The sequence below is a fragment of the Impatiens glandulifera genome, chromosome 8 (genome assembly GCF_907164915.1).
Source record: "Impatiens glandulifera chromosome 8, dImpGla2.1, whole genome shotgun sequence".
In the NCBI taxonomy this organism is placed as follows: Eukaryota; Viridiplantae; Streptophyta; class Magnoliopsida; order Ericales; family Balsaminaceae; genus Impatiens; species Impatiens glandulifera.
In genome coordinates this window covers 5,679,072-5,704,747 of record NC_061869.1, presented here as the reverse complement: position 1 = coordinate 5,704,747, position 25,676 = coordinate 5,679,072, and the positions used below count along the sequence as shown (strand labels likewise).

The 25,676-nt window shown below is 30.7% G+C and overlaps 6 protein-coding genes across 6 annotated transcripts; 4 read left to right on the top strand and 2 right to left on the bottom strand.

Moving 5' to 3' along the window:
- The first annotated feature begins 5,088 nt into the window (after nucleotides 1-5,088).
- On the top strand, nucleotides 5,089-6,426 carry LOC124911808 (tropinone reductase homolog At5g06060-like). Its single transcript, XM_047452327.1, has 5 exons — nucleotides 5,089-5,298; nucleotides 5,381-5,588; nucleotides 5,670-5,886; nucleotides 5,948-6,054; nucleotides 6,142-6,426. The coding sequence occupies exons 1-5, from the start codon at nucleotides 5,138-5,140 to the stop codon at nucleotides 6,328-6,330; spliced, it is 882 nt and encodes a 293-aa protein (XP_047308283.1). The 5' UTR covers nucleotides 5,089-5,137; the 3' UTR covers nucleotides 6,331-6,426.
- A 914-nt stretch (nucleotides 6,427-7,340) lies between these two features.
- On the bottom strand, nucleotides 7,341-10,377 carry LOC124911780 (pentatricopeptide repeat-containing protein At3g46790, chloroplastic). Its single transcript, XM_047452295.1, has one exon. It carries the CDS (start codon nucleotides 10,258-10,260, stop codon nucleotides 8,278-8,280), a length of 1,983 nt encoding a protein of 660 aa, XP_047308251.1. The 5' UTR covers nucleotides 10,261-10,377; the 3' UTR covers nucleotides 7,341-8,277.
- Nucleotides 10,378-11,563: 1,186 nt separating this feature from the next.
- On the bottom strand, nucleotides 11,564-13,686 carry LOC124912030 (ras-related protein Rab2BV). Its single transcript, XM_047452585.1, has 2 exons — nucleotides 13,451-13,686; nucleotides 11,564-12,267 (listed from the first exon to the last, which is right to left on the bottom strand). Exons 1-2 carry the CDS (start codon nucleotides 13,613-13,615, stop codon nucleotides 11,782-11,784), a joined length of 651 nt encoding a protein of 216 aa, XP_047308541.1. The 5' UTR covers nucleotides 13,616-13,686; the 3' UTR covers nucleotides 11,564-11,781.
- A 1,396-nt stretch (nucleotides 13,687-15,082) lies between these two features.
- On the top strand, nucleotides 15,083-17,187 carry LOC124912178 (elongin-C). The gene is made up of 3 exons (XM_047452739.1): nucleotides 15,083-15,260; nucleotides 15,377-15,482; nucleotides 16,949-17,187. Exons 1-3 carry the CDS (start codon nucleotides 15,143-15,145, stop codon nucleotides 17,025-17,027), a joined length of 303 nt encoding a protein of 100 aa, XP_047308695.1. The 5' UTR covers nucleotides 15,083-15,142; the 3' UTR covers nucleotides 17,028-17,187.
- Nucleotides 17,188-19,237: 2,050 nt separating this feature from the next.
- On the top strand, nucleotides 19,238-19,945 carry LOC124912243 (copper transporter 6-like). Its single transcript, XM_047452810.1, has one exon. The coding sequence runs from the start codon at nucleotides 19,275-19,277 to the stop codon at nucleotides 19,731-19,733; it is 459 nt and encodes a 152-aa protein (XP_047308766.1). The 5' UTR covers nucleotides 19,238-19,274; the 3' UTR covers nucleotides 19,734-19,945.
- A 1,840-nt stretch (nucleotides 19,946-21,785) lies between these two features.
- LOC124912310 lies at nucleotides 21,786-22,724 on the top strand. Its single transcript, XM_047452907.1, has 4 exons — nucleotides 21,786-22,067; nucleotides 22,157-22,252; nucleotides 22,345-22,482; nucleotides 22,554-22,724. Exons 1-4 carry the CDS (start codon nucleotides 21,849-21,851, stop codon nucleotides 22,596-22,598), a joined length of 498 nt encoding a protein of 165 aa, XP_047308863.1. The 5' UTR covers nucleotides 21,786-21,848; the 3' UTR covers nucleotides 22,599-22,724.
- Nucleotides 22,725-25,676: the final 2,952 nt, after the last annotated feature.

Below are 25,676 nucleotides of genomic sequence, written 5' to 3'. Positions count from 1 at the left end.
TTAATAATAACAATTTCACATGTTTGAACAAGATTAATTCGTTTCAATATCTCCAAATTCGGAAGAAGATCACGATGAACGAAGGATCGATCGGAAAAGAAACAGATGAATTTGCTGAAAACCCTAAGTTGCCGCCACTTACGGTATCCAAACAGGATAATCGATTTCAGGTTAACCTAGTAATAATTTCACATGTTTGAACAAGATTACTAGGTCAATTCCTTCATGATAACTTGTAATTTAAATGCAGAATAATGGAAATATGCTAGAAGACTTTATGATAGGAAACACTCTTTCTTATGAACTTTCAGATATTGTTGGCCATGGTTTTGAACTCAGGTAATTCATTAGATTCTCTCATGTTTATCTTGAAAAAGAATAATAAAAATAAGTAACATGTCTATTGTCTAAGCAGTCTGACTCGTATTGGAAGCTGGTTTATTCAAAGCAAGCTTGCGACTGCAACGATAGAGGATAAAAACGAGCTCTTCCTTGAATTGAAACCTCATGCACTTTCTCTAATGAAGCACGAGTTTGGGAATTACATTATTCAAAAGGTAAAACGATGACTAAAATTGATTTTGTATTGGTAATTCTTAAAAGCTGATTGATTGATTGTTGGTTTCAGTTCTTTCAATATGGAACAGCTTTGCAGGGAAAAGAATTGGCTGAGATTTTTTCTGGCTCTGTGTTAACACTTAGCTTTGACGTGTTTGGTTGCAGAGTGATTGAGAAGGTAACATTCTGTTTGTTCGAATGCTCTAATATGTATAGAAGTCTAATGTATATTATGTTTGGTTTCAATTGAAGGCATTAGAAGTTGTGGATCTGGACCAAAAGATAAAGATTGTTAGAGAGCTCGATAATCATGTTGAAACTTGTCTTTATGATATGAGAGCTTTCCGTGTAATCGAGAAATGTGTTCAATATGTTCCTGAAGAGTATATCAGTCCCATTGTTTCTGTTTGCATGGATCAAACTGTTAAGCTCGCAATGGATAGAAATGGATGTTTTATCATACAGGTTTTAAACTCTGACCTTTTTGTTGATTAATTCTTTCTTGGCCAAGCTTTCTTCTTATTCTTATTTTTCTTCTTCATATGAATAGAATATATTGAAGTATTGCAAGAACCCATTGACCCAGAGGGGAGTGATCGATGGAATTGTATCATCTCTAGACATCTTCACAAAACATGGATTTTGCAATTATGTTGTTCAATGTGCACTTGAGCATGGAAAACCTGAGGACCGTTCTAAAATAGTTGAAAAGTTAGCTGGAAACATAGTTGAGATGAGTCTGCACATGTATGGATCGAAAGTCATTGAGAAATGTTTGATTTTTGGAAGTCATTGTGACCGTAAACTTATCTTAAATGAGATTCTTGGATCCACGGATGATAATGAGCCACTTGAGGTACATTTTCTTATCTTTGTCTTGTCTTATTTAAGAATCTCTCCAAACTGTAGTTTTTAAGCTGATAGTGTTGTGATTGATTGTTGCTTTGCAGAGAAAAGAATTGGCTGATACTCTTTCTGGCTCTTTGTTAACAATTAGCCTTAATTTGTATGGTTGCCGAGTGATTCGGAGGGCATTAGAAGTTGTGGATATAGACCAAAAGATAAAAATCGTTAGAGAGCTCGATAATCATGTCAATACGTGTCTTTATGATTATAAAGGTAGCCAGGTAATCCGGAAATGTGTTGAATTTGTTCCTGAAGAGCATATCGGGGTCATTGTTTCTGTTTGCTTAGATCAAATTGTTAAATTGGCACAGCATAATCATGGATCGTTTATCATACAGGTTTTAAACTATGACCTTTTTGTTGATAAATTCATTCTTAGCCAAACTTCCTTAAATTTATTCTTCTTCTTCTTCATATGAATAGGCTATATTGAAGTATTGCAAGAATCCATTGACGCAGAGCAGAGTGATTAATCGAACTGTATCATCTTTAGCCATCTTCACAAAACATAGATTTGCCAATTATCTTGTTCAGTCTGTGGTTGAGCATGGAAAACCCGAGGACCGTTCTAAAATAGTTGAAAACTTAGCTGGAAACATAGTTGAGATAAGCCTGAACAAGTTTGGATCGAGCGTCATTCAAAAATGTTTGGATTTTGGCAGTCATAGTGACCGTAAACTTATAGTAAATGAGATTCTTGGATCGACAGATGGAAACGAGCCACTTCTGGTACATTTCTCTTCCTTTTTCTTGATTTATTTAATGAAACTTATCAAAACTTTATGTTTTTGTTTTAATCAGACAATGATGAAAGACCAGTTCGGAAGCTACATTGTACTGAAGGCTCTGAAAACTTGTGACGATGAGATTCGAGAGTTGATCTTATCGCGAATTAAGATCCATAATCTGAAGGAATTTTGGTTCAAGAAACATATTGTGAATCTTTTCAAGAAACTAGTTGTTGCTGAAGGTACTAATTCTTTAGCAGATAATAATTGAATGTTTGTACAAATTAATTGTGATATCTTGTTTTAGCTCTATCTTTCATTGTGACAAAAAAATATTATTCGAAGTTTAATTGATTTGTGGTTTAATATATGTTGTATAAATAACGTAATAATCGCAGTAAATTAGGTTCCCTCGTCCTATTTCAAATCTCTCACCTTTTCTCAGCCATCCATTTTTTTCCACTATAGATGGATTGATCGAATATCTAAACCACCATTTCTTCATGTTATTATTGTTTAAAGAAATATTTTTCATCTAGTTTCAAATTTGTTTCTTTTAATGGATCAAATCCAGAACGTGAGAAGAATCAATACTAATACTTGCATGACTCCCGAATCTTCGAAAGCTCGAAGCTCTCCAACCTTTGAACAACTTCTCCACGGTAATAATATTCAAAAGAACAAATAATATATTCATATGAACAAATAGTTTCTCATTTCGATTGATTTGCAGTAAGCGATGCGGGAAAGGGTGGCAGCCATGATCACAAGAAATCGGTTCTCTCAAAGGTGAAGGAGAAGGCAAAGAAGATAAAACGTAGCTTAAGTAAGAAAAAACGCGACACATTTCAAGAAGACGAAAGAGGGGATGGAGATGAAGAACATGAAAATCGCGGTGGCCTCCCAAGTAAAATAATTATATTTTCAAAATCCTTTATATTCTATATAAACATGTTTGTATCTAATCTTTAAATTTTATGTAGTAAATAACAAAACCGATAACGAAAAGCCTAGAATGATTAGTCGAATTGTTTCGGACAATGTTTCGGCAACAAAAGACAACCATGATGTAGAGGAGTTGGCCGAGTCTACACCTAACCCACAATTAATTGAACCGTGTGATTCTGTGGTTCCTACAAATGCCGACGTGTCTGACACGACTAATAACAAGATTGTGTCGGATGTTAGTCATAGAAAATCATTGTCGACGGTTAGCGAGTCATCTATGGAGAAGGGAATGTTTACATGGGGGAGGAGTTTCTCGATGAGAGAATACTTTATGCAAAAGCTTGAGCCCGGAGAAGACGAGAAGGCTCTTTCAAATGTAATAACCGAGGCCATGATAAGTAACGACGGTGAGACAGGTGTTGTAGAAAAAGTTAAAGAAGTCGTTAGTTCATTACTTAACGTAAAAAAGGACGAAGAAGAACAAGAAGAAGAGAAACAAACTTACAATCGAACGCAAAATGAAAAGGTTGCGATTAATTTCCCGGCTTCGCCTATTCCCATTTCGACAAACGCACACGAATGTAAGTAGAAATTTGTCACAAACTTATATTTGGTATGGCCTTTTGTCACTAGGTCAAAACATGTAAATAATCCAATTTGAAAATAAATCTAATTTTGTATGCAGATAATAATGAGGAGGAAACTCAAGGAAGGATACTCCAAACAAATTGAAGAAATAATGTCTAGCTTAAAATTATATAAAAGTAATACATGTTATGATTTATTTGTACTATTATTGTCCTTTCAATAATATTATTGGCCCCCCTCATAAGGACCTTTTTCTTTTTCCTAAGGTTGTTGGTTAGCACAACATTTCAGTTGAAAAAGAACTTAAGACATCAACTTTGTGTAATTACCCTTTATTGATTTTTCTCTTTATGGATATATGTTGTATAATGGGAAAAAAATGAAATTTTTCTAGAAGAAATTTATTGAATTTTTTCATTTGTTTTGTTATGATCATTCATCGTTACTTATATCTTCCTGTTTCTTCTCCATATTTGGGTGAGACTAAAATGCATATCATTTTTAGTGTTGGAACAGATTGCAAAAATTATCGTGGTTCACTACAGTCAGCCTTAAGAGAGAATATTATTGGAAAAAAGACAGAGACAATGATAAGAAAATGCTAATGTCGTTGACTCATATCCAAGACGGAAAGTGGTTGACGACAACTTTGAGTAGGAGGACATCACCACAGATGTAATCCCGGGATCCTTGTTCCCTTGAACGGCTACTAAGCCCAGCTCGCCTTTTTAGAGACTTTTCACTCCGGTTATAGGTTCTTCATTCTGCTTATTCTTCCAGTTAGCTAACTTGAAGTTGCTAGTAGACAAAAAGAGCGTGATTTGCTACTCTTTGACGGATTGTTTATATGGCTAATTTCTTCTTCCTATAAAAAAAACATCAATTTTTTCATTTTTCTGTAAAACAGGTACAAAATTATGTGTTTTTTTCTATGTCACAATATTTGGTCTCTTAAAATCCTAACCAATACTGAATTCGGACAAAAACGTTACTCTCAAGACAATTTTCTAAAGTTAAGGGTGGTACATTTAAATAAATTTCAAAAACTCTTATAAAAAAAAGACTTCCAAAATATTGTCACAATAATTTTTTTATTACCGATATTGAAATAAATAAAAAAGAAAAATATAAATAGGTTTGCATCCGTTCATGCTCGCCGTACACGTGTCAATCCGACACGCTCATCCACCGTTGTTTTCAGAATGGTAAAAACAGAAAACCGTTATTAACCCAGAAATGAATTTGGGAAAAATATAAGAGCAACCCGTCAATTTTATAAACAATCAAATCAACCCTGAAACTTTTAAATCATTCATAATTTTCCTCTTTCTTATTTTTTGTTCACTATATAAAGATTTGATAGCCGTTCAATCGCCGCAATCTCAGTTCCAGTCAGTTCTCCGGTCGACATGACTCAAACGGCCGTCTTTCCGCCGTCTTCTCAGTCTCTTCAATCGCCGGTTTCCATTTCTCGCCGCTCAAGGCGGCTTACGGCTTCATTCCGCGTCAGATCTAGATGGTCGCTCGCCGGAATGACTGCTCTTGTCACCGGCGGCACACGAGGAATAGGGTAATTGATATATCCATCTCTATCTCTAAACCCAATAAAAAAACTCAATCTTTACTTATCTTGGAGGAATTCGAATTCTTAGGCATGCAATCGTGGAGGAATTGACTGGATTAGGCGCATCTGTTCATACTTGTGCTCGAGATAAAGATGAGTTGAATCAATGTTTGAGAGATTGGAAAGATGTTGATCTTCCAGTTACGGGTTCAGTCTGTGATGTATCAATTCATTCTCAGCGAAAGGATTTGATGAACTTTGTTACATCTTCATTCAATGGAAAACTTGACATTCTGGTACCTTCTTCCATCTTTTATCAGAATGAATAGGAATTGTCTTTCTCTGTTACATTGATTTTGGAAATTTGAACACTATAGATTAATAATGTTGGAACAAATATAAGGAAACCAATGATGGAATTCAGTGAAGAAGAATTCTGTAAGTTGTTTAGTACCAATGTTCAATCTTCTTTCCATCTTTGTCAACTTGCATACCCTCTTCTCAAAACATCTGGAGCAGGAACTGTTGTATTCACTTCTTCAGTCTCTGGTTTTGTCTCATTGAAATCTATGTCTGTTCAAGGAGCTACTAAAGGTAATTTTTAGCATCTTCTTTCAAAAAAAAAACAAACAGATTGAGATCATTTATGTTATAGGGGCAATTAATCAGCTTACAAAGAACCTAGCATGTGAATGGGCTAAAGACAATATTAGGAGTAATGCTGTTGCACCTTGGTACATCAAGACCTCTATGGTTGAACAAGTAAATGAAGGTTTATTGATTTCAGTTGGTTTGGTTTCTTTATAGATTGAGTGAATGGTTTTTGTTTTGTTGTGTTGTGTTGTTTAGGTTCTTGAAAACGAAGAATACTTGGAGGAAGTGTACTCGAGGACACCAATGAGGCGACTTGGAGAGCCGAATGAGGTTGCATCACTTGTTGCTTTTCTTTGCTTGCCTGCGTCGTCTTATATAACGGGACAAGTTATTTGTGTTGATGGTGGAATGTCTGTCAATGGCTTCTATCCAAGAGATTATTGATGAAAATTGCAATCTTTACCATTTGATCTATATTATTAATTTACTCACAATTGGCAACTGTTAGGATGATGAGTTTAAGGAATCAGCAAATGGGTAGATGTAATCCAGTCTTTTGAGATGGTTGCTAGAATTGTAAAACCTTATAATTTATTCATTTTCAATCAGAGAGTACCTTAGAATCGAAACTAAGAGATGTGTGGTTGAGGAGCTTGGGATTAAGGAATTGAATGTTAGAAATAACAAGTGTTTGTTAATGAGTTTGGGAATAAGATTTTTTGAATCATTTCTAAACCTCAATTCACAATTTTACAGTAATTTTTTTTCTTTAATAATCAAAATCTATTATCTAAATTATCAATTCTCTACTTCTAAAACCTGAAATCTTAATCCTATATTCTAAGCTCTATGACGTATGTCCTAACTCTAAACCCTAAACGTTGTGGGAATGCTGAGCTAATAAACTTTAGTCTTTCTAGTGGCGATGTCGAACTTTAGTCAATGAACTTTAGTATTTTTAGTGAACTTTAGTATTTTAAGTGAACGATGTCTTTAAAAGTGTTAATATATTCATTATAGACAATATTGATGTGTTGTTTAATTTTTGAGAAGGAATTACGATTTATTTTTTTGTTTAGAATGTAGGATTACAATGGTATTATATTTAGAATGTTTAGGGTATGTACTTTGTGATTTGAAATTGACAAAATATTATGTAAGAATTCTTAAAATACATAAAGTAATTTTTATGTCAAAATATATTAAAATTGTATAAAATTATCATATTTATTTTAAAGATAAATTTAGAATTTATCACATTTGAATGTCATAACAATATTGGAATGGTTAAACTAATTCTCATTCCAACCTAATATCAAACTAATTCTCATTCTAATTCCTTCAAACCAAAAAGCCCTTAAAGATGTTTTTTTAGATAAAAACTCTTTACAACAATTCACATATTTTTTTAGGGAAATTTCTACAAGAATTCACATATAGAGTATCGACCAACAAAAAATAGATGATTTGTTAAGGATAAAAATGTCAAATCCACACCAACAAAGACTTAAAAAATAAGCAAAAGAAACATGAATAGCATCACTCTTCACAAAGAGAAATTACTATACTGTAAAGAAAGAAAATTACAAGTAAAAGGCACAAATGTAATTTCGAGTAATAACCAAATCACATACTAAATAAATAAAAACCATAGTTTCACCTTGTAGCACTCCAGTTTAGCCTCCATAATCAACCACCATCTCCGCCTCCACCACCATAAGAACTGCCACATTCGCTGTCCATCATAGTACTCGTGACAGATACATGGGCGGCGCTCATCGTAACTAGAGCGGCCGACCCATCTTCGGCGCTCTTGGCAGCAATAGTTCCAATTCCAGTAGAACCGGAATTGGTTTCGCCCATTTTTTCTGTCTCGTCTCTACTTTTCCCATCTCCATCAGATTCAGTCTTTGGTTTCTTGTTTCTCAGACATGGAATGCAAATGCAGATATTCTTCATCTCTATCTCCTTTTGGATTTCTGTTTTCTTAAGAGCTTATTCATTTATATGGGAGAAAATCAAAGAGCTTTGGATTCATGAGAATTGTAGATGTCAAAGAGATTTGGAATCTCAAAAAGTATATTAATTATTTTGATTGAAGATGGTACCTCACCACCAATTAAGGGCACTTGTCCCTACCCAACTTTTAAATGGTACCACCACAAAAGACTGTCCTCAACTTTACAACTATTAAAAGGGCTTAGCCTAGTTAGTGGTAAGTAACTCGAATCTTCAGGATAGTTCAATAGTGGACAAAAACAAGTATATCGATAACATGTTAATGTGTTAAATATCGCGTTTTTTCTTCAGCCTCATCCCGGGTCAACTAGTTAAACACAAAAAAGGTCGGTATAAAAGCCATATATATATATATGAATAATTGAAACTAGTTTACCAATAATCATTGCAAGAACAAACGCCATCCTTGAAACAATGAAGACGGTTAACATCCCTTACCAAAATCTCTCTACCCGCAAACCACGACACAAATTTATTAACAGCGTGACAATCTTCGCACAATCTCAAGTTCTTCGTGATCCTAATTTTCTCCCCTCGACCACTATTAATCAATCCAAATCCAACTGCCAACTTTTCACTATGACCTAACAAAATCCTTTCTTTTTCTTCGTCTTCAAGATCATACAACACCACCTTTGTCTCCGGCACGTAACCTCTTTCCTTCATTTCCATAGATAATCTCAACAACAAAGCATGAATTTGCTCAATTTGCGGATTTAATTCCTCAACTGAAGTAAAAGCGTATACCTTCTTCCTCACTTCGATCCAACTGCATCCCGGAACCTTCTGCAAACCTAAAAGTTCTAAATCTCGTCTCACCCTTTTCACTTCCTCCCACATTTTCGCCCCTGCGTAAATATCAGCTAAAAGAACGTAATTCCCCGCATTCTTCGGTTCGAGCTCGAAAAGCCTGCGGCTAGCTCTCTCCGCAAGTTCAACATTACAATGAATCCTACACGCTCCTAGTAATGAACCCCATACTTTAGACCCAGGTTCAGTCCTCATATCTTGGATTATAACCGCCGCCTCATCCAATTGATTGGCTCGGCCAAGAAGATCGACCAAACACGCGTAATGATCTACCAATGGATAAAACCCATGATCCTTAATCGATTCAAATATCATTCTTCCCTCGTTTACGAGCCCCGCATGGCTGCAGGCTCCTAATACGCTAGTGAAAGTTACCGGACTTGGAGAGAAACCTAATCTTTTCATTTCCTCGAAGATCGAAATCGCTTTCAAACCAAACCCATGAATTCCGTAGCTCGAGATTAAGGAATTCCATGATATAACGTCTCGATTGTTCATTCGGTCAAAAATGGATTGACTCTTTTCAAGTTCACCACATCTACCATACATAGTTATGAGCGCTGCATTAATCGGTAAAATTGAATCGAGATGATTTCTGATTATATAGCCGTGGATTAGTTTACCCTGTTCTAGAGCCGCGAGCGAAGAACATGCTTGGAGAACACTAACCATTGTTACAGAGTTAGGCGAAAACAAACCATGTCCTTCAAGCATCATATTGCTGAAAAGCTCCAAAGCTTCAAATGGTTTTCCGTTTCTAGCATAACAAGCTATCATAGCACTCCATGAGACAACGTTTTTAGTAGAAATCGAGTTGAATACAATGCTCGCATTCGAAATTCGTCCGAATTTCGCATACATATCAACTAAAGTAGTCGTTAAATGGACATGGGTTTCATACGCATGTCGTAATATATGAGCATGAATCTCCTTCCCTTTGTTTAACAATGAAATCGAAGAAGATTCAGGAGAAACACAAGCTTTAAGAACATAAGTATAAGTAAATCTATCTGAAGAAATTCCAATGAAATTCATCATACGGTACATAATCAAAACCTCTTCCCCTTTACCCACCAACGATAAAGCTCGAAAAAGCGCATTCCAAACAAAGATTGTCCTGTTACTAATTTCATCGAACACTTGGCGTGCATGATCAATTGACTGTAAATCAGAGTACATATTGATAAGTTTTGTAGCCAGGAAAGAATCTTCACAGAACCCATCGTTTATAAGACGCCGGTGAACGGATATACCATCGGAAAGAGAGTTTTGACGGATGCAACAGAGGAGGAGTAGTTCGTAAGTGCGTTGGCTTGGATTTGGTTCTTGATTGAGGGATTCAAGGGCTTGCTTAAGTTTGCCTTTTTCACAGAGAGATTGAATGAGATTGTTGTTTTGGATGGTTAATTCTGGGTTAGAGGTAACGGAGAGAGATGAAGGTCGGAAAGTTGCTGCCGGAGTGAATGAAAGGGAAGAGGCGGCGTGATGTTTGGGGAAGAAAGCTAGTTGTTGTGAAGGAGGAGGAGATACCTGAAACGCCCACATGAGGATCTTCTCCGGGAAAGTCTAAACTGTGTTTTTCGCCGCCGGCGAAGATATATAGCCGGATATTTCGTTTCCTTTTCTCTGTAAGAACTAGATATTTTTATTTTTCTCCATGAAGAAGAAAATAAAGATTGGATTTTTTTTCTATCTAAAAACAAAAAAAAAAAAATATCATGATTTTATAATTTTGAGTCAATCTAAAAATATATTTTATAAACACATATTTATCATACATAAAAATATATCATCCAATTGAGAATATATCTATATATTTTGTTGTTATTTTTATATAATTGAAATCATAATTTGTGTTTCAAATTGCTTTTATCTCAAAATAAAATTATTATAGTTCTAAGTATAGAGGTAGGATTTAGTAGATTTTTTAGATAAATTTAAATATGATTTTATTGCGAAAATTTTGAATTTGTTAGTCTACCCTCGTTTTGTTTGAACGTTGCTAGTAGGAATTAAGGGATTCAATTATACAAATTTTATGTTTGTTTATTTAAGAGTTCTTTAAATAATAATTATTTAAAGTTTTTTTTAACAAAAGTATGTAATTTAGTATAAAAAATGAGTTTAAATTTATATTTAATTTGTTTAGAAATCGTGTTAAAAATCGATCAAATATTATACTTAATCCAGACTTCATATATTATTGAGAATGATTAAGGCTCATATATAATTATCATATACAATTCAACATTTTATATTTTTCTAATTATATGTATGAATTTATTCTTGAATTATTGTATATAAATATAATAAACTCACAAGAAAAAAAAATAAAATTGATATTATGTTTTTCTTATAACCAACCTCATTTTCTTTCTTTTATATATATATAACTCATAAAATTAGATAAAATAATTAGATATTAATTTATTTTTTATATAAAATGTGATTTATATTGAATATGAAAAAATATATTATAGTTGTCCTTTGTTGAAGACTTACAAAATTTATCAAAATTCTTAAAGTTTAAGAATGATAGATAGTGTATATGAAAAAAAAAAAAAAAAAAAAAACTAAATAAAAATCTTAAATATTTTAATTGCATAAATGTTACTCTCAAATTTTTTCATTAGAATCGAATTCTTCAACAACTCACTCAAATTTATTTTCTTGCGCGATAGATCCTACACTATTTTTTGCTAAAATATTAATCAACTAAATCAATTTATAAAATAAAACTAATTATTTTGAAATCATTATTCATATCATTATCCAACAAAATCAAGATTTTCTTTTTCCTTTTATAGGGAATGGATATAAACATTATCATTGTGCTAATAATATTACATCCCAAAACCAATAATAGACTGGTATTTAACATTGTGCTAATAATACATCTCAAAATGAATCCTTCACATCCACAATAAGATGACCACAAACAATATTTTAAACTTAAACCCTCTTTATAGTCTTCAAATCCAAAACAAAGAAACTAATCTACACATTTATAAGTCCATAATCAAAAAAGAGGGGAAACAGATTTCAGCAAGTGTAAATCTTAGCAGATTACGACGAACAACAACCTCTCCTTGAATTTCCCGAAGCATCATTAACATCAATAGTAGTTCCTTGACCAGGAACAGTAGAAGCCGAAGCTGCTTCCTGAGCAGCCAAAGCTTTCTTACTAACAATATGATAAATCTCACCCAAGATGGTCTGAAAAGCCTTTTCAATATTAAGTGCTTCTAATGCAGATGTCTCTAGAAATGAAAGTCCTTCTTTTTCAGCCAGATCTTGACCATCTTGCTCAGAAACAGATCTAAGATGGTTTAGATCAGATTTGTTTCCAGCCATCATGATTACTATATTTGAATCTGCATGGTCCCTCAATTCACGGAGCCACCTCTGTAGATTGTCAAAGGTTTGACTCTTTGTTATGTCGTAGACTAAGAGTGCTCCAACTGCTCCTCTGTAATAAGCACTTGTGATGGCTCGGTATCTTTCTTGTCCTGCAGTGTCCCATATTTGTGCCTTTACCGTTTTTCCTTCTACCTGTTTTAAAACAAATGGGGGGATATATACATTTGGAATCAAAAAGACATTGCCAAATGTTCTAAACACAGGATATAAATAATTGCATAAATCTGCAATAAGGCTAATGAAACATAAAGTATACCAATCATCAATCATCAATCACTTCAATAATCAAATCATTCAAATAATAAACTATCACTTCTCTTTAATTTGTCTTTTCACCTACAATTCAAAAGGCATATCTAAAAAAACTGATCATCTCATATCCTTTATCAAGCTACTATTAGTTTAGTTTTGTAAGAAGAATCAAGTGAAACCCTTTTCAACATAAGCTCATTTTAGAACAAATAACCAAATACATTGCAGTTAAAATGATAAATATAGTCACGGGTTCGATTCCATCTGGAATCGCTTTAAGTTTAAACGGGGACCATGGATGTGGGGTGTCATGTTAACTCTCCTTTAATTCCCAAAAAAATGATAAATATAAAACTGAAGCAACACAGTCTACACTACAGAGTCACCATCAGTGTTAGCCACATCAATATGGAGAACAAATGAAATCTTTACATTCTTAGTTTCATTTAAGAATGTAAACTAGAATAGAGTTGATGAATCCATGTTTAGCTTTGTAAGAATCATGTGGAGTTCATTCAACATAAGCTCAGTTTTTCGCAAGTAAACAAATTCATGCAGTAGTTAGAAGAAGATCTCAAATTTGGATTCTTTGGAGCTACAAATAAGATTTCATACATTCATTCAATATTCAATAAAGCAATTAGCTTTTTTCTCCAAAATCAATGGATTCATTTGAAAACACGTTTTATTTCTATTTCTCTTTGAATCTGCATTTGACTAAGTTTAGTTTCTAACTGAAACAGAAATATAAAAGTGTTAAGGTCAATATCTTTGACTCACAAAATAGATAAACCTCTTCTTCTCTTACTTATTCAATGGGGAGTGGGTGGGGATCAATATGATATTGAAACAGAAGCTAAGTTGAATCATCACTTCCTATTCCAGTTCCAATTTAAGATAAATTCATCATGAATGTTAAGAATCTTATGAATTCGATATCAATGAACTAAACAAACAACCATGCATCTGTGTAACGCATATATATGAATAAATCCTTGATTAAGAACTTGATTAAGAGATAATTCTTCTAATCGATATTCGGAAGAGAGATTGAGAAACGCACCTCGAGTGTTCTGGTGGCAAACTCGACGCCGATTGTGGATTTGGACTCCAAACAGAACTCGTTTCTAGTGAATCTGGAAAGGATGTTGGATTTTCCGACTCCTGAATCTCCAATTAGAACGATCTTAAACAAATAATCATACTCATGATCTACCTTATTCGCCATAGATTTCACCTCCCCTAGATTCTCTCTCTATCTATCAATCTCTTTCTCTCTCAACAAAATACAGCCGCGGCTAGACTTGTAAATAGAATAAATAAATAAAATCAGGAATTTACAGTTTTATTATTGTAAGTGTCGAATAAATTTTTTTATTTATTTATTTGAAAGTGGGCTCTGACTAACTATCAAAATTTTATATTAAATATTTTTTAAATCCATAAAACATCACTTCTTTTATTTTAACGTAGAGGAAGGATAGAGAGAAGGAATTTGGTGAGAGAATGATTTGACATAAATTATTTGATTTTTTCAACGAATAAGATTATGCCAAGTCATTCCCTCACATAATCATTTCTCTTTGATGTATTATTATAGTTTATCTAAATATTTTAAATTTATTTTTAAAATTAAATATTATTTTTAGAATTTATATTTTTAATTTGTTGAAAATGATTGAAGTAACTATAAAATGTGTAATTTAATAAAAAAAAATTTTAAAAATTTGAATATAATTTTTTTTTTAAAACATCATAAAAACCTAATTTTGGGTACACCCTATCAATTTTGATGTATTTATTTTTTAGATTGAGTATTTTTTTGAAATATACATATTTAAGATAGCCAAATATGATTTACAGGACTAGGACTGAAGGACAGTCCAACACAACCAGTGTCGGCCGAGTTTTGGGATGCCCTACCCCAATAAAAAAAATGAATTTTTGGTTGTTTTCCTAGATTTAGTTTGTATATGGAACCACCATGCTACAATATTATATGTTTAAAGATCATAAATTTATCTATATATTATATATATTTATCTATATATAAATTATATTTTATTAAATGGGCTGCTCTGGGGAGTGGGCTGCCCTAGCTCGAGGGCTTGTCGGGCTTACCTTATGGCCAGCCTTGAACACAACACAAGGCAGCCCATTTAATAAAATAAATTAGATTTTCATATAAAATTATTATATTTTTTAACATAAAAGTGGGTAACTTAGTGTTAAAAATTTGTATTTTTTTTTATTTTGTTATGGGTTTTAATCACTAAAATTAGTTTGTTTAACAATTTTTAACTGAAATTAGGATAGACAAAAAATATTTTTCACCCTTTTTTACATGGAGATGGGATAGTTCGGTATTAATAATTTAAAGACTTTAAACAAATGTATAATTTATGGAAATAATTAGAAAATGAGAAAATTGCTATTTTATTTTTATAAATATGATAAATTAATTTAGAACAGAAAAATAGTAAGATAAAATAAAGAAGACACGAAATTTATTCGTTTATAAAAAAAAGATTAAACGCTAAAACTTAAAAGTTCGATAGACTCGTTTAATAAAATCCATACAACATCGAGAGTATGAGATAGCAAATGGGCTTTTATTATTTGAAAATGTTGAGATTGACCCTTAATCTATAGAATAACATTTTAAATAGTTTTAATAAGTCATAGACTTAAAAACTTATTGAACTTTTGCCTTTTAGGGTGTTCAAAACCTCCTGCATCGATTAGAACTGCAAAAATGGCGATCAGGAAGGAGGACACGGTAAAGCTTATCAGCGCTGAGGGTTTTGAATTCATTATCGATAGGAAAGCCGCTATGGTTTCACAGACAATTCGCAACATGCTCACTTCGCCTGGTTGGTTACTTTTCATTTTCCTTCGTTATTCCATGATTAGGGTTTCATTCTGCAATGTGAATTTTGCTTTTTCATCGTATAATTTGACTTCTAATCGATTTTATCGGATATTATAGGAAGTTTTGCTGAAGCTCAACACGGTGAAGTTACTTTCCCAGAGATAAGTACCACAATTCTCGAGAAAATTTGTCAATACTTTTACTGGTCTCTCCAGTATGCCAGGTTATAATGAATTTCTCTCTGTTTATCTATTTAGATATCTTGGTTCAATCGTTTGGATAGTGTATGTTGATGAGGATTGATTAGAATAACCATACTGAATTCAAATCTAAAGGAATTGTTGGCAAGATAAATCAAACACTAAACAATTCATTACAGAAAGCAATTCAAAAACTCGAAGATTATAATGGTGCAGTCAAAAATATCTTCACAAGACGTCGAAATGTTATAGGAGTATTACAATTATTCTCACGCACACAACTTGACCTACTCGGCTTTTAACATACAATCCTGTACCTTTATAAAAGCCTCAACTAGGTCAACGTCAATACCTTGTTCCAAAAGTTTCCAAAATATTGTTTTCCATAACAAAATATCTAATTTTTATTTGGGTTAATCTCGTGTTAAAGATTATGCACTAAAAATTTAGTTTCTTTTTGTATAATATTCACTCTGCATGAACTTACCATACTTGTAATATTATGAATCAATTCACAATAAGAATGTCATGGTTTCTATCTAGTTATATACTAAGAGAGACTACAGTTCCAATTGTGAGACAATTTTTGATATTGGTGAAATTTTCATTTCGACTTATCAAGGTTTGATCAACATCCAGTTGTGAGGTTTACAGTGGACTAGGACTTCTTGATCTTATCATGGTCAACAATGTAGTTAGTAGCATATGTTTTTGTTCTTAAATCTCCTGTTTCAGACGTTTTCTTTCATTAAGGTATTCATTATCAGTGTTAGCTAATATGTTCACCTGCAAACAATATCTTCTGACTACTGAGAAGAAGCATTTAAATATCTCTTTATTTAGACATGAGTAGAACTTTATGCTTATACCAAAAAGAAGCATAACTACCCTGTAATGATTTTAATAAGTTGCAAAATCTTCCATTTGTAAAATTGGATTCATATACTATCTTCCCTCCATAGTATCCCACAATACCTTTAATCATTTTTAATCCCCTGTTAACTCCCTTAATCTCTTTTTTAATAGTTAGAATCAGTGATTATTATTAAAGACATTAACATTAGCCAAGCTCAAACATCAAAGAGACAAAATCCAATCATTTACTCGAAAACCTAAGCATCATCAAGCATTAAATTGTTAACCATTCATTTGTTGTTTTTCCTATATAAATAAATAGTAAAAATCATCGAGTAAATCATATACAATGCAAGTCTTTTGGCTACTGTCTCTGTTAATAGGGGAACTTGAAGGGATAAAGATATGTTGTTTTCTTTCTCTTTTCGTAGTTTAACGATTAAACTTTCTCTGGTTGAAAAGGTATATAATGTTCCCATTGTTTCCTTATTTGCTTCAGTTTGCTCAATGTTATCTACAATGGAATTGCTTATTTCCAGATTTAATTCCTGTCTTGGCATGAATTGCTATACAATTGATTTAATTCCTGTCTTGATTTTGAATTTGTTCTTGCGTGTTTTTTAATTTATGGCAGTGGTAAGGAGACTGAGTTTCACATTGAACCTGAGCTGACTTTGGAGTTGATGATGGCTGCCAACTATCTTCACACTTAGAAATGGTTACCTTTCTTGCTTGCTTGTATCTAGTACTTTGACAGCTAAATATTTTACATTTATGCACTTTTATTTTAGACCTACAACTGAGACGAACCGTCGATATATATACACTTTTACTTTTCTTTTAAGATATTGTTAAATTCTACATCGGTTTCTTAATACTTTCATCTTCTTTGCCAAAATCTGCTTCTGGTGTTACAAGTTATGTTGGAGGTTTGCTGAAAAAATGCATTACAATTGACAGGTTTCAATTTCAGATTCCATTTGATCAATGCACTTACTTTTATCCATCCCATGACTTGATTAAACCAATTTGATATTTATGTGTATGTGTCTATATTAAGTTTAGTTTTCAAATATTTGTACAAAGAATTTATGGATACAAATCTATATAGGTTTGGTATAAAATGTGTTCTTGATTTCATCTGCTCGTTATCAGATTCAAAAATTATAGTTGGGGTGAGCTTGAAAAAATGGTTAAAGTGGGCTTACAAAAATAAATGAAAAATTATTGATAAAACGAGTTAAGAAAGCTGAGTTGACAAAAAAAAAAAAAAAAATTAGAGTGAAATAAATTATAATAAATTATGTGGTATTGTCACGTAACGTTTTTATAAAATATTTTTCTTCCATTTTTTTTTTAAAAATAATTCATTTAATAAAATTGTTTAAACATGCCACGATAAAAACATTAAAAATAGATACGTAAAAATTGACTTGATTTTCACATATTTTCCTAATATAACAATCTAAACCTATAATAAATAAAATTGTGCAGGGCTCATTTATGACGTCAGCATCAAACAGAAGCAGCATGAATTTTGAGGTCTTCCCATTTTTTTTCAAACATTGATCATTCCATCTGAATAATCTTATACAACCATTAGCCTCTCCAGTTTATTTATTTTGATTAATATATACAATATTTAAAGTCTATGTCAATGCCTTGTTTGATTGAGATGTTGTTAAATTCAATTATCAAACATTATTTTAAAAAATTGGCATTTCTAATCACTTAAATTAATGAGATGGTTTTACTTTTTTAAATAATAATAACAATTTAAAGAACTCATCAATACAACTGTTGGCTTATCAAGTCATTCTAACTCTCCATTTAAAATATTAAAATTCTCTAATTTAATTTAATTTTCATTAACTATATTACAACTAATTTAATTATATATATATATATATTTTAAAAGACTTTATTATTTGGAGAAGTAAGCTAACAGATATTTCATAATTATAACCCCAAATTCAACATTAAAAAGAATAAACTTTGTCATAGTATATATTTTTTTACCCTATTTTATAAGGATAATTGGATCACATTAATACACCATAAGATCTTAAATAAGAATTCATTTTGAATGGACTTAAACAAACAAGGCCTTAATGATTGTGCAGTACAAAGAATAAAGATAGTACGTACTATAATATAATTAACTGTAATTTTTTTATTTTTAGTTATTATTATTATTTTTTTAATGATAAAAATTTAGCATAATTCTATTTCTATGCTTTCACTTACATTTATAGGACCGATTTATGTAAGGGAGGTCATCTCAGAAGATTTTTTTTAAGTATAAATGTGATATTATCTATAATTTTTTAATTAAATACACTATTTATTTTTATTTAATTTTAAAAATAAAATTTATATTTATCTACTTTTATTTTATTCATAATTTCTTCGTTATTTTTTAACCTTCAGTTTTAAATTATATAAACTCATTTATTTTATTGAGTTTGTTTATGCTTATTTTCTAAAACAATCTAGTTAAAAAATTTTTTGTACAATTCAAAAAAGTTGGTACAAAGCTGAGATTATTCTTAATTTTTTAATTTAATACACTATTTTTTTAATTTAATTAAAAAATATATAATTTACATTTATATACTCTAATCATATCATTGATATATTTTAAGTTCATCATTTTTTTTCAAATTCCGTTCCGATTTTAAATTATATAAAAATTATGACTTGTGAATTTTAAAAGACTTTATTTTATTGGGTTTATTCCATCTAATTATAAAATTCAAATAAACATTAAAAATAATAAATTACTAATATTTTTTTTATTCAAATAACTAGTTTTTCTCAATAAATTATAAAAAAAAAAAATAAGGTTTTTTTTTTCAAAAATGACAAATTCAGCAATATTTATCTAGAGCTGACTCTTCTCTTATATTTATACGGACAAACGACATTCATTACATTCACATGTTTATCTAGTCTTCACCATGGACCACAATATGCCAGGGATGAATATGACACCACCGGCGGCGGCCGGAGCTCCGGCGAACCATGGAAACATGGCCATGACCCACATGACTTTCTACTGGGGAAAGAACTCTGAGATTCTCTTCTCCGGTTGGCCTGGGACAAGAACTGGTATGTATGTTCTTGTTCTTATCCTAGTCTTCATCGTTTCTGTTCTTGCAGAATGGCTATCTAACTGTCGCCTTAGCCGATCTGGGTCCAAAAGTGTCTCCGCCGGCATAGTCCAGACAATCTCGTACGCGATTCGTGTCGGTTTGGCTTACTTACTTATGCTTGCTGTCATGTCGTTTAATGTTGGGGTTTTGATCGTTGCGATTGTTGGACATGCGGTTGGATTTCTTGTGTTTACTAGTAGGGTTTTTAGGGATTCATATGATAGTGATAAGATTTCTGGTGTTCATACTCGTTTGGCTTGTTGATTGATTATGTTGTTTTGCTTTTTGTTTGGAAAAATAAAGTGTTTGTAAGATAATCTCAATCTTTATTTTGTTTTGTTTCTTTTTATGCTTATTTGGATCTTGTTTTAATTTGAGTTATGGTTGTTAATTTGTTAGATTTATTGAAGATTCTTTTGTTTATTGTCCACATGTTCTAGAGAATGGTGACTTTAATGTTGTATTTAATTTTGTTATGAATGTGTTATAATTTGGTTTGATTTTTATTAACTTACTATACACACTCTTTTCGAGGAAATTTGGATTATTTGGTTTATTTTTCCAAAATTAAAATAATAAAAATCTTTATTGAGTTATCGGTTTCATATTAAATTAAATTTACAGTAAAAAATATATAATTTGATATTGAATTTTGAAGATTTCAACAAGTTTATCTACAATTTCATGTATAAAAAGTTTCAATTTGTTGTTTATTTTATTTTTTCCCTATGCTTCTAGTTAAATGAATTTGTAAACTTTATAGGTTCATTCTTATCTTAATACAACCATTAAATTTTGAGGAACAAAGACTATATAGTACTTAAAAGGCTTGTAATCTTTTTTTTAATAGACTTTGACTTATTTATTTTTATGAATTTAACTTGGTTATAACACTTGGGTATAATCTTAATTTTATTTAGAAATTTTTGAAAAACAAAGACTAATAAATCTTTATTTTAATGAGTTTTTTATGTTAACAAAGTTTATTTAAAGTATAAGACTTTTTTCGTTTTTTTTAGGAGTGGGTTATTTAAATAACCTCAAATTTTTTAAAAAGTTATAATTAGTGGTAATTTTGAGAGAATAATGTTTATTTTGATAAAAATGCAAATGTATTAATATATAATAATAAAATAAAAATACATTTTAATTAATGAATTAGAGTGATGTATATAAATGTATAATTAATTAATGAAATGATATTTGATTATATTTATTTTGAGATTATTTAAATAATCCCATATAAGTCCATAAAATGCAACTAAAAAATTTAGGAATCACTCTTTTTCTTTTACTAAAAAAATAAAAAATTTCAAATCAAAACAAATGATGATTGAGAGTATGCATTTTTAGCCACGAAACACTTAATTTTCATTTTGGTTGTTGGTATCCAACATGTTATTAAAGACATGACAAAAATAAATAATAGAAAAGAGCTTATGCAGACGTGTTGCAGAATGCAATCAAAACTTAGGACTATAATCAATTCTAAACCTAGATAAAAATTATGATAAAACTTGTTTGAGATTATTTAAATTATAGAAAACAACAGTTTTATAGATATTTTAGGTTATATCAGTATCTCAGTTGAGATATTTTGATATATTTGAAAAGTCTGTTAGTACAAATTGATAAAAATATAATATATTATTAACATAAATATCAATAAGTCAGTGCTAGTACATCTTTATTTATTTATGGTCCCCTGGTTGGTTTCAAATTGCAATATCTATTAAAAGTTGTTTTATATATATATATTTTTTTTATATAGAATTTTGATGATAAGTTTTGGTGGATTAATTATTAATAAAATAAAAAATGATAAATTCAACTTAAAAAAATCAGTGAAAACAATTTTACAAATCAACGTGGCATGTCATTGTCAGGTGTAGGAGAGATAATTTTTTAAAAATATCTCGAAACGCTTGTTTCGAGTCCCGAAACGCTTGTTTCGAGTCCCGAAACGGACGTGAGTAAGGAGAAAATTAAAAATATCCCGAAACTGCCATTTCGAGATAAAAAGAAAAGAAAATAATTTTTTTTTCCTGAAATGACCATTTTGTGACACGTAATTAGCGTTTTTGAAACCCAAAATGAGTATTTTCGGGACGTACGGACAACCTGACAGATCCGTCGAATTCGTAGACCTGCTTTCGCGGTTGAGTTTATCATTCTTTTAATAAAATAGTGTTATGTTGTAGTTTTTTAAATTTTAAAAAAATAATTATAATATTAATCCTATTTTTAAAACTTATTTTTACATGTTAATAATAATAAATAAAGCATTACCGCCATTTATGATCGCCCATTGATTAGTTTCTTCTCTGGTTCTCAAAAATATCTTCACATTATCCCTGTTCTAGAGAGAGAAAGAGAGATATGGAAGGAAACGGGAGGCCAAATCGAAGCGACATTCACATTTCAAAGGAAGATGAAGCGAAAATCGAAGAAGAAACAAGAGAGTATTTCAACGGATTAGCTCCAAAACGTCATACCAAGCCACAACGCAGTGAATACTCTCTTCAATACGTAGATTCTACCGACGGATCCATTCCAGAGCTTACAGTGTTCCAGAAACTCGAACACGACGATAATCAGGTTCGTTTTTCAATTCCAATCTACAAATCAGCTTTCTCAATTCTCACTTATCAGATCGTACATAACTGTTTACATTTCAATGAATGAAGAAACTAGATTACAAAGGCGGTGAAGTATCATCTGAAGAATTCACTGAAACAGAGTATTACAAAGATCTGAATAGTATTGACAAACAACATCACACTGTAATCAATACACGCCTTCAATCTCTTCTTCTTCTTAGCTTTGATCTTATGATTCGAATTGTTGATTTAGATATTGATTTATGAAATGACAGACTGGAAAAGGATTCATCAAGACGGATAACTGTAACTGCTTCAGTCTTACGCCAGATCCAGTTACGATCACTTGCCATCCTTCTTGCCGTGGAAATCCAGCCACTAATGACTGGATTCCGGCTGAAATCGATGATAAGGTACGTGAAACCCTAGATAAAGTTGGATTTGATCGATTAGGTTCTTGATTATCGTGATCTTGTTTGGTTAGGTAAGTTTTGCTTCTTCTGATAAGCCGAATCGAAGTGAGAATTGAAATTGGGAATCAAACGTGCTTCATGGAAATCCAGGTGTTGTATTTTATCAATTTCTGTATTATGTTTTTTATGTAATTGTATTGACGCTTGTAATGAAATTTTATTTGGAGTTCTCTTTATTTAAATGATTTTTTTTTTTTTTTTTAATTAATAGAACTTTTATTCAAACACAAACAAAGGTATATCCAAAAACATGTTAGTTTCATTAAAAAATGGAAATGCACTTATACATGGTAAAATATATATTTTATTTTAAATTATGAGAATTTATTTCATTTTAGTTATATATTATTATTATTATTATTATTATTTATATATATATATATATAATTGAGTATAATAGTTTTTTCTTTTTTTTAAGTTCATACAATTTGATATAAATGTTAGTTGTATAAGCCTAACATTTTGTAATTGACTAGCTCAATTTTGTAATCATAAACTTGAAATATTCGTTGCAAATCTTTAATTAATCAAATTTATTTTTCGAGTTTTCGAACTCGAATAGCTCAAATTGAGTTAATTGTTCGAGCCGTGTTCGAGTATATATAATTAAAATCGAGTCGTGTTTGAATAGTATGGTACTTGACTCAACCAACCTACCTAGTCTCCTATTATGGAAGGGCTTCCGTAACACCCGTGTTGTAGTCCACCTCTAGTGATGAGTTAGAGGACCCATGCTTTCACCTTATGACATGATCCACCTCTAGTGATGAGTTAGAGGACCCATGCTTTCACCTTATGACATGATGACGACATTGAAGACCTGTCGAGGTTTCGATCCGGGAAAGCTAATACTAACACAATTTTTTATTTTATTTTATTTTTTTATTTTTTATTTTTTATTTGTAATGTTTAGGGTTGGGTAGTCCCTAGTTGAAAGTTAGAATAACCTATGAACTAAATTTAAAATAAAAAAATTAAGTTACTTATAAATCTCTCTCATAAAATGATAGAATATTCACTTTTTCTTTTAATTTTTTTTATTTTTTTATTTTCATATGAATTTATATTTCAATGATATGTTTAAGATGATTCAATTCACCATACATATTAGTATTATGAGCTATTGCATTTAAGTGGAGTATAGACTATTTTATTTTAAATGATTGGGCCTTCAAAGCAGTAGCCTTTTGAATTTGTTTGGTTTTTAGCCCACTAAAAAGTAAGCCAAGATGTGACTCTTTTATATTTTTTATATAATTATTATAAATAAATAAATAAATTTATTTAAAGAATAAAATTAAAAAAGATTTACCTTATTTTATAATATGATTAAATGACTTCCTTTAAATTTTGGTGCCTAAGTAGTGATAATAAGAATGTGTTAAAATTGAAGCTAAAATAAGAATGTGTTGAGCTCATGTTTAATACTAAAATTCATTGTGTAGACAAAATTTTAAAATATATTATTGGTGGACTACTATTCCATTTATTTTATTTAACCATTGATATTTCACAAAAGAAAAAGAAAAATATCAACTTAGCTTTTCATATATAATGACTACACCTTAGGAAACCAACAAAACCTTCCATGTGGTTATCATGGGCACAACTTTTATTTGTTAAACATTATTTTGTGTCGTGGAAGATATTTCATTTTAAAATATGGTCTACATTTAACTCGTTTAAGGAGCCCAATGATAAGAATTGTTTTAAGAGAACAAAATGTCACGTGTTCAAAATGTCACGTGTTCGATTTTATCAGAAAACATTTAGAGTTGAAGGAGGGAGCCATGGTCGTGGAGTGTGCTAGTTTTTTTTAATTAAAATAATAAAATAATGATCTATATTTATTTTAAAATGGTTTAAATCAAATATTTTCAAATGTAAGTGTTCCATTATTTATAAAAATATCAACTTAGCTTTCATATAGGATGACTACACCTTAGGAAACCAACAAAAACCTTCAATGTCTATTGTGGGCACACCACACCTTGAATTATTTGTAAACATTACTTTGTCTCGTGAAGAGATTCCATTTTAACATATGGTATATGTTTTTGTTTAAAATGGTTTAAATCAAACATTTCCAAATGAAAAATGTTAGTTATTTATAACAAATTAAAAAACAATTGTTGAATAGATAAAAAATTTAAAGTTTAATGACTTTTCTTAAATGGATAGATTGGCCAAATATTTTTTTCTTAAATAGAATCAAAATTCTTTATTTTTTTTAATATTAAATCTTGCATTAAAAATATAGTTATTACAAGGTTTATAGTTCTTACAATTATCTAACACACTATGTGTGTGACTAGATTGAGGATAAGGCACCCCTTTGAAAGGATTAATTTTTTTTTTATTTTTTTTTTTGAAAATATAGGATTATTAGTAATTTAATTAATTAATAAATATATTATAAATTAACTAATTTTGTGTTTTTTAAAAGTCTACATATATTAAAAATGAAAAAATCGTTTAAGCACACAACGACAAAACATGAAAAAAAATGTATCCAATAAGTCCTTGAAGTGCTCGTAAATACTAAAAAAAATGATTAGTTTACCGACAGACTCAACTAGTTTTTCTTAACAAATCTTAGAAAACGTTATAATAATAATATTATGAATTATACGAATCAGACGATAACGATCATTGAAAGTTCGACGATTTCTCTCTCAATCAGATAATCCATCAAAAAGATAATTGAGATGGTAACCCAAATATGTAGGCATGTCATATTAGTTGAATCAATTCAAACTTTTCAACAACTACCCAAAGACTCAGGCATGACCCAATGAATCCCGATAATACTTTACAAAAGATTCCAAATATTAGTCACCCATCGACAATACAAAAGTAAGTGAGCTGTCAATTCAACATCTCCGTGACATTGACACATACGACTAACCATAATACAACATTTTTTCATGCATATATCATTCGCAAGAATTTTACTGTGAATAATGTTCCATCTAAAGAACGAGATCTTGAATGAAATTTTTGATTCCCAATTTGTTTTTTCCAACTAGAATCATTGTAGCGAACAACTTTTAGCAATATTTCACATAAAAACTCTTTATGTTGTATAATGTATTTTTTTAAAGTTTTCTCTTAATTATATTAATATATTTTAG

Excerpts from the sequence above, each read along its gene's own strand:
- LOC124912243 (XM_047452810.1), top strand. The coding sequence starts at position 19,275 with ATGGACCACAATATGCCAGGGATGAATATGACACCACCGGCGGCGGCC.
- LOC124912178 (XM_047452739.1), top strand. The coding sequence starts at position 15,143 with ATGGCGATCAGGAAGGAGGACACGGTAAAGCTTATCAGCGCTGAGGGT. Across the intron at positions 15,261-15,376 it reads CAACATGCTCACTTCGCCTG|GAAGTTTTGCTGAAGCTCAA; the intron begins GTTGGTTACTTT and ends CGGATATTATAG. Across the intron at positions 15,483-16,948 it reads TGGTCTCTCCAGTATGCCAG|TGGTAAGGAGACTGAGTTTC; the intron begins GTTATAATGAAT and ends AATTTATGGCAG.
- LOC124912030 (XM_047452585.1), bottom strand. The coding sequence starts at position 13,615 with ATGGCGAATAAGGTAGATCATGAGTATGATTATTTGTTTAAGATCGTT. Across the intron at positions 12,268-13,450 it reads TTGCCACCAGAACACTCGAG|GTAGAAGGAAAAACGGTAAA; the intron begins GTGCGTTTCTCA and ends GTTTTAAAACAG.
- LOC124911808 (XM_047452327.1), top strand. The coding sequence starts at position 5,138 with ATGACTCAAACGGCCGTCTTTCCGCCGTCTTCTCAGTCTCTTCAATCG. Across the intron at positions 5,887-5,947 it reads TGTTCAAGGAGCTACTAAAG|GGGCAATTAATCAGCTTACA; the intron begins GTAATTTTTAGC and ends TTTATGTTATAG. Across the intron at positions 6,055-6,141 it reads AGACCTCTATGGTTGAACAA|GTTCTTGAAAACGAAGAATA; the intron begins GTAAATGAAGGT and ends TGTGTTGTTTAG.
- LOC124912310 (XM_047452907.1), top strand. The coding sequence starts at position 21,849 with ATGGAAGGAAACGGGAGGCCAAATCGAAGCGACATTCACATTTCAAAG. Across the intron at positions 22,253-22,344 it reads TTGACAAACAACATCACACT|ACTGGAAAAGGATTCATCAA; the intron begins GTAATCAATACA and ends ATGAAATGACAG. Across the intron at positions 22,483-22,553 it reads CGGCTGAAATCGATGATAAG|GTAAGTTTTGCTTCTTCTGA; the intron begins GTACGTGAAACC and ends TTGTTTGGTTAG.
- LOC124911780 (XM_047452295.1), bottom strand. The coding sequence starts at position 10,260 with ATGTGGGCGTTTCAGGTATCTCCTCCTCCTTCACAACAACTAGCTTTC.